At 28.9% G+C, this 10,977-nt stretch overlaps 1 protein-coding gene across 3 annotated transcripts; it reads left to right on the top strand.

Moving 5' to 3' along the window:
- The first annotated feature begins 376 nt into the window (after positions 1-376).
- LOC125852423 ((+)-neomenthol dehydrogenase-like) lies at positions 377-8,401 on the top strand. 3 transcript variants are annotated; one of them, XM_049532166.1, is made up of 5 exons: positions 377-525; positions 625-886; positions 3,118-3,219; positions 3,341-3,526; positions 7,826-8,309. In XM_049532166.1, exons 1-5 carry the CDS (start codon positions 491-493, stop codon positions 8,201-8,203), a joined length of 963 nt encoding a protein of 320 aa, XP_049388123.1. In that variant the 5' UTR covers positions 377-490; the 3' UTR covers positions 8,204-8,309. The 3 variants fall into 3 exon arrangements, with proteins under 3 accessions (XP_049388123.1, XP_049388116.1, XP_049388126.1); XM_049532159.1 differs by lacking the exon at positions 7,826-8,309 and adding an exon at positions 4,212-4,729 and having other exon boundaries at positions 378-525; XM_049532169.1 differs by lacking the exons at positions 377-525; positions 625-886; positions 3,118-3,219; positions 3,341-3,526 and adding exons at positions 5,659-5,768; positions 5,972-6,224; positions 7,165-7,266; positions 7,397-7,576 and having other exon boundaries at positions 7,826-8,401.
- The last annotated feature ends 2,576 nt before the right edge of the window (positions 8,402-10,977 follow it).

Raw genomic sequence — 10,977 nt, 5'->3', positions numbered from 1 at the left:
AGTAGGGTTAGCAGTTTAAAGAAAAATATTACTACAAAGTATGTTGATAGTGGGGTTCGAACCCACAATAATAGTATGAAAAATATTTTCACCGCTTTTTTGTACTATTGAGCTGTTAATTAATTTTGTTAAGGAGTTCACAAGTTTTTTTTTTTATATATATATATATATAATTTTCTAATATAAATACAAATCTACAAAAAAAACTTGTGGATATGTCCAAATTCATGAACCTCCACGGGCTCCACCTAACTTTGACACCGCGTGTGAGTGAAATATCCTTTAGAACATCATATTTGACATGCCTCCAGGCGCGAACTAATAAATTCTACGATTGACAATGTGGACATGATAAATAAAGTAAAATATAGTTAGCCGGCCTCCATTATTATATAATTCTATCTTCTACACTACTTGTACCAAACCAATACACTGTTTGACCAAAAGGCTAAATATCAAGAATCTAGATCTAACTTTTATCCTTTCAACAATGGCAGAGGAAATCAACACCCTCCAAAGCACAAGGTAATTTAAATTACGAGTAGTTATTCTTTTTACTATCAGTGTATATAACTTAAATTCTTTTGTGCATATCTGAGCAATACTCGCATATGGTATGATCAGGTATGCAGTAGTGACTGGGGGAAACAAAGGAATAGGATATGAAACATGCAAGCAGTTGCTAGCAAGCAAAGGAGTAGTGGTAGTGTTAACATCAAGAGATGAAAAGAGAGGGATCGAAGCTATTGAAAGGCTTAAAAAGGAGTCAAACATTACTAATAACAATAATCAGATTTTGTTTCATCAACTTGATGTTATGGATCCAGCTAGTATTTCTTCTCTTGTGGACTTTATCAACACAAAATTTGGAAGGCTCGATATTCTAGTAAGTAATATTTATCACTCCATCACTAAGACATACGATTTATGTGTTTGAATTTAAATACATATATTTAAATATTGAGATATAGATTAAGATTTAAATGTCTGGGTATTAAAAACTATTTATTTTTTCATCATTTGAATGTATAAAGCTTATTTTTATTCAAAAATTAATAAATATAAAATTAAAATAAAATACTAAAAATTAATCTGATACTATTTCAAATAAATACATTTAAGAAAATTTATGACCATTGGTGATGGTGATTGCTAGCTGTGGTGGTTGTGGGTATTGATTGGGGATTGTGTTGGTTGTGAATAGTAACTAGTGGTTGATGGTGACCTATAATAATGGTTAACAATAGTAATTTCATCGGTGGCTAATGATAGTAGTTAGTGGCAGTGGTGGCTAATATTGATAGCTAATAATACTAGTGACAGATGATGATGGTAGTTGACAATATATGTGGTTGACTGATTGATCATGATCACTAGTTATTTGGTGAATTGTAGTGGTAAATAATGATTATTATAAATGATGAATTGTAATGATGATGATGGACTATAGTGATGTGTGGTTGTGATCGAGAATCATGATAGTAATGAATGGTGATAGTTGATAATAATGAACCTTGACAATTTAAGGTGAAAGTGGATGCAATAGTGGTGAACAACCATTTGAATATGCATCTTAATAATATTGAAAGCTTGTTATAAATCTTAATTAATCATCTATTCATTGAGTGGGTTGTAAATAAAAATAAAACAAATACAACCACATTTAATTATTAAGATTCAAAAAAATTAACAAATTCAAAGTGGAGACGATAGTACGGGTATGGATAAAATGGGAAAAATTTTAGAGGAATAACATATTTAAAACTGAGGTTGAACCAAATGATTTTGTTTATTGTTTCTCAAGGGTTATGGATAAAATAGTAACATTATTCATATTATTTATTATTTCTTAAGGAGTGTGCCAACTCAATAGTAGATCTGTCGAACAATACTTGTCTACTATTAACTTTGCACACTTCTTAAAAACTATAAATAGAAGAGTGATTTTATTATATCACTCTCTGAGTATAATAAATACAATGTTTTGAAAAATGTAATAGGAAAATTACTATAACTAATGATAAGTGTAAATTAAATGTAAAATTATTTATTAATTTTATAAAGTGAACAAATATTGTTGGACATTTCAAAATAATATAGTAGACAATCAGTGTTAGACGGAGGGAGTATAATATTATTTTCGTGGTAGGGTGTAAGATATATGGTCCTTGTCCTTGAGATCTACAAAATCAGGTAACAGCTAATGTGCAATTTATTATTTTAATAAACACTCTTTTCCTGGTGGAGATCAAGCTCATCGTATGTAACACAAAAAGACAGTCAATTTTATAGAGTGACGGCATAAAATATACAACCAAGATTTTTTAATATTATTCTCAATAAAACTGTGTCATGAAAATTTAACTTAGTATACTAAGGTTCCGAAACAAGGGTCCATTTAAATAACTAATTAAAGAATATAAAAGTCATGCACACTCCATAAATTAGTTTGAATCGGAGAGAGTAGTATTTAACTATTTATCACTCAATTATGAACACGTAACCTCTTTCTTTTTGGTGGGAGATACTCCATTCATCCCATATTAATTCATCATTTTTCTATCTCTCATCTCAAATAAATTGAATTTGTTTTAACCAAAAAAAAGAAGAAGAAGAGATTATTTATTGTTTTTTCGAAATTCTACTTACATTATTTAATGTTGAGGGTAAAATATGAAAAAATATAATTATCTTTTATTGATATAATAAAAGTGACAAGTAAAAATGAAAATATATTTTAAAAATAAATGACTAGTAAAAATGAGCAGAGAGATGAGTATTGTTTGGAAACAAGTGTTTATTTCTTCTAGTTTAGAAAGACTCCCACATTTAGCGACATTTTTCTCGATAAAAAACTAGACCAAGAAATAAAAGTTTTAGTCCTAATTAACTATGTGCACAACATGGACAACAAAAATAATATTGAAACTCTCTATTATGGAAATAATTCAAAAATCTATGTGAATTATTTTACCATGATAAATCACGAATTATTCCACTAAAAAAACCGTAATTACACTTTTTCTGAATTAAGCTCTTTAATTTGATCCCTTTCATTTCCTCATCAATTTCATATTCTTTAAAGAAATGAGAAATTATGAATACTTTAATTTGCAGGTTAACAACGCAGGGGTTGGTGGATTAATGGTGGAAGGAAATCTTGTTATACTAAAAAATTTAATTGAAGGAGATTTCGTGACCATTTCTACTGAAAATGAAGTAAGATTTTTCTATTTATAAAATTACATTTTTAAATTTATTATATATATATATATATGTTACGTATGTAAACTTTAAAGCTGATCGATACATACAACAATTTAATTAATTAATTGTGCAGGAAGAGGACGAAAGTGTTACGGAGAAATCAATTGAAGGTATCGTTACAAATTATGAGTTGACAAAACAATGCTTAGAGACAAACTTCTATGGCGCAAAAAGGATGAGTGAAGCATTTATCCCTCTCCTTCAACTCTCTAATTCACCAAGGATTGTTAATGTTGCTTCTTTCTTAGGAAAGTTAAAGGTAATTAATTGAATATATCGTAATTTGATGGCAATGATCTCTTATGATTACTTCGTTTTAATTATATAAGTTGAGTTTAGCTTTTAGTCTATGATTTTTTACACGTCCATTAAGTTAAAGGTAACACGCCACAAAAAAACACGTAATTTTGTCATTCCCTAATTCATTAAACTTTTTCCAAAAAACAAATATGGTGTTTCGTCTTGTCCACCCCATCGCATTTAAATCTTCCCTGCTCTGCCCCATCATGTCTCACCCTATTTAAATCTTCGCCCCACCTCAATTGTAATTTCTAATCTTACACATCATTATCATAATCTTAAAGGAAAAAACAATTCCACTAAATGATATTATCTGTAGGTAGATAATTCAAACTAACATGAATCAGATTTAAATCAACTTCACGTCTATTTTTTTTAAAATAAATATATATGTGTTAGATATAATTAGATTGGATGGTTGTCAAAGTATTGTTCTTTACTTGTCAAATTATTATTTTTTTGATTGACTAAAGCAAAAGGCTCTACCATCTAATTTCAACGTGGTATCCGACCAAGCAAAGGTTCTTGATTGAATTTCAACTCTGTCCATTATCAAAGAGAATTTCCATGTAATTAGGAAGTATGAGTAATTAATATTGTACAATTGCTATTGAGTGATTTTCGATTTCCTACATTTTGTACAGTTATTATGCAACGAATGGGCTAAAAATGTGCTAAGTGATGCAAAAAGCCTAACAGAAGAAAGGATAGACCTAGTGTTAAATGAATTTCTCAAAGATTTTACAGAAAATTCAGTAGAAGCCAAAGGATGGCCAACTTACTTTGCAGCTTACAAAGTGTCAAAAGCAGCCTTGATTGCCTACACAAGAGTTTTAGGTTCAAAATATCCGAATTTTCGCGTAAATTCGGTGTGTCCTGGCTATTGTGGTACAGACATGACTGCATATACTGGAAGTTTAACTGCTCAAGAAGGTGCTGAAAGCTTGGTTAAACTTGCTTTGTTGCCAAATGATGGACCTTCTGGTGTCTTCTTTTACAGAAAGGATGTCACCTCTTTTTGAACAGTTGGATAATTCAACTATTAATATGTACGTGTGAAAAATAAGGATACAAATCGAATCAGAAACTATAACGTTTAAATTCTTGTTGTATTCTCGTCAATTTTATCTTTAAAACATGAAAAGGATCTTTGTCTTCGTAATATTGTATTGCACCTTTTCATCTTAATACTCAGTCATTTTGGCTATAAATAAAAATTTGTGTTTGACTAATTCATTTGAAAAATGTACTCGGTTTCATCCTAAAGACAAAATGTAACAAACTGAAATCCTCACACTATTAATAAGAGCACTAGAACACTATTACAACTTTAAGATTCTAATTGCAATAATCAAACTACCGAATTACAATGGAAATATTGAAATAACAAGTAACTAAGGATAAGGATAGAGATAAGAATGAAGATGAAAAACTTAGACTCTAGAATTGGGGATGAGAACACAGAAATGCCTTTGCACATAATTCCTTTGATGTCCTCTGATAGTGATGCCCTAATCTATTTAACTATAACAAACGTACCCTCAGTCTGGATCCCAAATTATCCTTTGTGAAGGCATGGCCTGATTGCTTTTACTCGGCCCAATATCTATTTGTGTGATATCCTTGTTGGTATCCCTATTGGGCTGGGGCTGATTCATAACACAAAATAATTCTACGTCTCAGAATTAAATAGTTTAAGGACACACATTGAATTCTGTGAAGAAATGTTTAAAATTTTAGGCTTTTAGCAACGTGCTTTTGTCAACGCAATGACACTAAAAACAGGTTCAACACTAACAATTATATATAAAATGAAGCAAGTTATTATCTAGGAAGATGCTTAGTGTGTGTTTATCTAATATACAGAAAAAAAAAATATACAACAAACATATCCCCAAAATATTTGATATGTAAACTGCTGGCGAATATTTTGAAATTCGTTACTCATTATAATTAAATAGCAAGTTGAATAATAGAGTAATGGTGAAGAAATGCTTAATAATTTAGGCTTTTAGGAACGTGCTTTTGTCATCGTAAAATAGGACAACACTAACATTGATATATATAAATACACACACTCTGCCTAAATAAAAATAACAGAACACATAGCAATTAGCAAACAATCCCCATATCTAAAGCTAGCTACTTATATTACAACTTCCAACAATGGCAGAAAAAATCACCAACGTCAAGAGCACAAGGTATATATATATTCACAAATACAATCGCGTAGTTATTTTTTTCTGTGTATAATTTATTTTTTTGGTGAAGTTCTAAGTTCTATGCACTGATGTTGTAAATAAGTCATCTAATATGCCATCTATAAGAACTACGTTGCTAGTGTAGAAAATATTATAGTATCGATGTATATAATTTAAATATCTTTGATATATGGTATGGTCAGGTATGCAGTGGTGAGTGGGGGAAATAAAGGACTAGGATATGAAACATGCAAGCAATTAGCAAGCAAAGGTGTAATTGTAGTGTTGACATCAAGAGATGAAAAAAGAGGCATTGAAGCTATTGAAAGGCTCAAAAAGGAGTCAAACTTTACTAATGATCAAGTTTTGTTTCATCAACTTGATATTTTGGATCCAACTAGTATTTCTTCTCTTGTGGATTTCATCAACTCAAAATTTGGAAGGCTTGATATTCTGGTAACTACAATTTATAAGAACAAATTACTTAAATACACAACAATGAAAAAGTAGGGAAAGGAAGTAATTTCTTTCTTATACTATGTCATTTGCCTAATTTTTACTATTTATAACTCCACCCATTTTGTTTATATCAGTTCAGGAAAACTCATTAACTTTAATACATATTTTGTTTATGTTAAAAAAATTACGTATGAATAATTTATCAATTCGTTTTAAGAGTTTGCTAGAAGTAACTAAAATTGATAAACTCAAAATCCCACGTTTACTGATCCAATTTGTGAAGTATTAATTAAACGTATGATTTATAAAGGAAATATTACAGATTTTGGAGTATTAGTTAAATCATACGTTTAAGAAGAAGTAAATAAAAATTTAGAAAAATACTCTTATAATTAAGTTTATTAAATGTCTTTCTCAGAAAATTGAACATTACAAGTTTCATAGCCATGTTATTAATCAAGTTGCAAGGATTTAATTAAATTATAAACTCTCTTTGGTCCATTTTACTTGTTGTCCTTATTAATATTTTCTGTAAGGGACGCGTAAATGTTGTACACTATTCAGTTACCAATTTTATTTAGGTCCAAAATGCTTATTATGTTCCTTGAGATCTTACAAAAATAGGTACAATTACCATTTACTATATAGCATTTCTCTTTTAAAAAAAAAATTAATTTTCCTTGTGAGGAAGATCATCAACTGTAAGACATAAGATCTTTAAGATCCACAAAAATAGGTAACATCCATGTGCAATTTATTTTAAAACATTTTTTCCTGTTACTGGAGATCAAAAAGATATCATTTTGTAATATACCCGATGGTGTAAAACTGACAAAATTATATTCTCAATTATATATAAATTTAATTTAATAACATTTTTAAAAATATTTTCCTAATTGTTCAGAGAAATAAGAAATTATGAATTTATGCTTTGCAGATTAACAACGCAGGAGTTGGTGGATTAATGGTAGAAGGAGATGTGCTTGTACTAAAAGAGATAATAGAAGGAGATTTCTTAACCATTTCCACTGAAAATGGAGTAAGATATATATATATATATATATATATGTTTCCAATTCTAAAATATTTTGTAATTTAATTTTATGTTTACATATATATACATTAAATGCTAGTTACAATATCCTAACTATTAATTAATTACTATGCAGGAAGATGGAGGCACAATGAAATCATATCCTGAAATTGTAACAAATTATGAGTTGACAAAACAATGTGTGGAGACAAACTACTATGGTGCAAAAAGAATGATTGAAGCATTTGCTCCTCTCCTTCAACTCTCTAATTCCCCAAGGATTGTTAATGTTGCTTCTTTCTTAGGGAAGTTAAAGGTAACGATACTTTCATTATTATTGTATGGGAAAAAGGAAAAATATACCCTCAAACTATCGTAAATATCGTTAGAGTGAAGGACATAAATGTTTGGGGGGTATATTTGTCATTTTTCCCTTATTTTATTCCTCTATTCTGCTTTGGACTATTTTTTTTCCCTGACGTTAAGGTTTATTAGAAACAACCTCTCTAGTGATAAGATTTGCGTACAATTTATTGTTTAGGATATTAATTGTTATTCTATACAGTTATTGCGCAACGAATGGGCTAAAAAAGTGCTAAGTGATGAAAAAAGCCTAACAGAAGAAAAGGTGGAGCAAGTGTTGAATGAATTTCTCAAAGATTTTACAGAAAATTCAATTGAATCCAAAGGATGGCCAACTTACTTTTCAGCTTACAAAGTTTCAAAAGCAGCCTTGGTTGCCTATACAAGAATTTTAGCTACTAAATATCCGAATTTTCGCGTTAATTCGGTGTGTCCTGGCTATTGCAAAACAGACGTAAACGCTAATACTGGGAATTTAACTGCTGAAGAAGGTGCAGAAAGCTTTGTGAAACTTGCTTTGTTGCCAAATGATGGACCTTCTGGCCTCTTCTTTTACAGACAAGAGGTCACTTTTTTTTGAACATTTGTCCCATTCAACTATTTCTAATTGTTTATGGATTCGATAGAATTCAATATTTTGATATTTTTAGCCCTATCTACATGTGAACAATAAGGATAGAGGTTCACCTTAGAACTCACTCTATCAACTCATCAGAAATCTTATCGTTTAAATTCTAAATTTGTTATGTTTAATTTGGTTTTAAAGGATTGCATTTCTTCTTCCTTATTTATGGGATTAATTATTTTGATATAGCTTCTTAATTGTCATAATATACTCTATTATTTCATTATATTACTTAGGGATGATAAGTTAATTAAATACACTAAACATCACTAATAATATGATTCAGGTTCGGATACATTTTTTATACTTGCATCTTAATTTATGTATTATGAAATTCCTACAGTTACACACCTTATGAGGTATATATATGTAACTAAGTATAATAGAATATAGCTTATAAAAAACAAATTTAAATTAAAAATAATTTTTTTATGCATTTAATTTTTATGAAATTTAAAATAGAAAATAAGTATTTTATTTTAAAAAACATTCAAGCCTTTGATTTAAACGTAAAAGAAAATATATTTTTTTGAAACATATATGTAACTTTCAAAAATAACACACATTATTAAATTATACTCTACTTAATAAGAAAAACATATTCAATGGGATTCTTCCATCCTTATTCAAGTCATAATTCATATCACAATTATCATTACTATCAACGTCAGTACATAATTTTTAAATCATCCTTGTACATCAAAAAGAAAAAAATTATCCGTAAAGATTTCTAATGTAACGTTACGAGTTAAGGTAGATGAGGACATCTAGGATGATCAACAAATTTATCTTATCGATATTGCGTTAGTGTCAAAACAGACTTTTACTCCCACATTATCAAGATTGTTATTATTATACATCTACTATCTTGTTCTTTGATATTATTATTACTTTTTTTTTGTTATCATGTTGAAACAGATGAGTTAGGGATCAAAGATGGAGCTGAATAGAACTTCTGTCTTTCTAAAACTTCATTAAAAGAAAATAAAAACTACGGGTGTGTTTGGTATGAAGGAAAATGTTATTCTAGAAAACATTTTTCTGGAAAATAAGTAGATTTTTGACTTATTTTCTCATGTTTGGTTGGTGAGTAGAAAATATTTTCCGGAAAAGATTTTTAGTGTTTGATTTATGAATAAAAAATGTTTTTGAGAAATATCTTTTATATTTACTAGAGTAGAAAATAATTTTTGAAATTGAAAATATTTTTTTAAAAACAAACTTAAATTTCTTTTGGGTGTGTGTGGGGGGTGGGGGGGGGGGTTGCGGGGGGGATCGAGGATGGGGGTGAAAAAATAAAAATTAATTGTTTATGTTTGACTAACACCTTGGTTGGATGGTTGTTATGTATTGTATTGCTAATTTAAAATAATAAAATATTTATTTTGATTGTTACTTAAGTCTATTGTATCGTATCGTTTAAATTCGTCATTAGGTAACGACATACGATTAATTTGGTGTTGTGTTTTTAGAAGTTCGGTTCTTCGGTTTGATTCAGTGTAAGAGTCTCAAAATTTCGATGTACCGAAAAACCAAACTTTTATATAAATAAATTTAAAAATTAAAAAATAAAATAATATATATATATATATATATTATTTATGGACATTTCTTAACTAAAAATATAAAGTCAACTAACAATTAAATCATTTATGAACAAATCAACGTAGCAACAAATTAACAACTCAATAGTTAACTTCAAATATTAATTCTCAAGAGTAGTGGTGTTCACGGGTCGATTTGAATCGGTTATTGGCCAAAAGCAAAATCAAACCAACTTAATCGGTTTTAAAAATATCAAAACCAAACCAAACCAAATATAATATCCATTTATCGGTTTGATTCTTATCGGTTTGGTTTGGTTATTAATCATACACAAAAATAAAAGAAACAATTCATTCAAAATGTGAAAAAAGTGACTACAATACATTCAAAACGAAAAATAGTTAGAATGAGTGACATTACCGAACTTTCTATCACTAAATTTACTATGAATAAAACTTTAAAATTTACTATTTTGGCCTAGAAGGAAGAGACAATAACATTTTCAATCCAACAAAAAATTGTCATAGACACTCATATACATGAAATCAATAAGATAAATATTCTCACCTTGGGCATTATTGCTTTCAATAAGTAATTATAAAGAATTTTTTATGAAAACAGATATAAGATCTTTAAAATGTTTATAAAAATAATATATTAAGTATGTATAATAATAAAATATATGGATATAATTTATCGATTCGGTTATTTCTTTGATTTTTTCGAATAAAATCATAACTAAATCAAATACTATCGATTTTTTAAAATCTAAAACCAAACCAAATCAAATCCAAATAAAATTGATTATGATCATTCAAGGTTTAAGCTACCTCCATGTGATCATGCAAGGTTTAAGCTATCAATTGTCTCTTGAATTTGATTATGAGTTCTGCAGCTATCCTTTTCTTATCTCCGTCAGTGTGGCCTGTGGGTTATGATGGTCCAGTGGGATATCTCCTTTCTTCAGTGGCGGAGCCAGGAATTTCGCCAAGAGTGTTCAAACTTTAAAAGTGTCATAATTTTTTTTAGCTGATGAGCGGGTGCACAAAACATTTTTTTTTACTGATGAGTGGGTGCCCCCAAATTTAAAAATTAAATTACATATCACTTAATAACTAAATCATACGGAAATTTAAAACTATAAAACTATCAATGGTATAAATCAAAACTAATGGACAAAAGTC

Source organism: Solanum stenotomum, chromosome 1, assembly GCF_019186545.1.
Source record: "Solanum stenotomum isolate F172 chromosome 1, ASM1918654v1, whole genome shotgun sequence".
Lineage (NCBI taxonomy): Eukaryota > Viridiplantae > Streptophyta > Magnoliopsida > Solanales > Solanaceae > Solanum > Solanum stenotomum.
The sequence above is the reverse complement of the archived record's forward strand: the minus strand, read 5'-3'. Positions and strand labels throughout refer to the sequence as shown.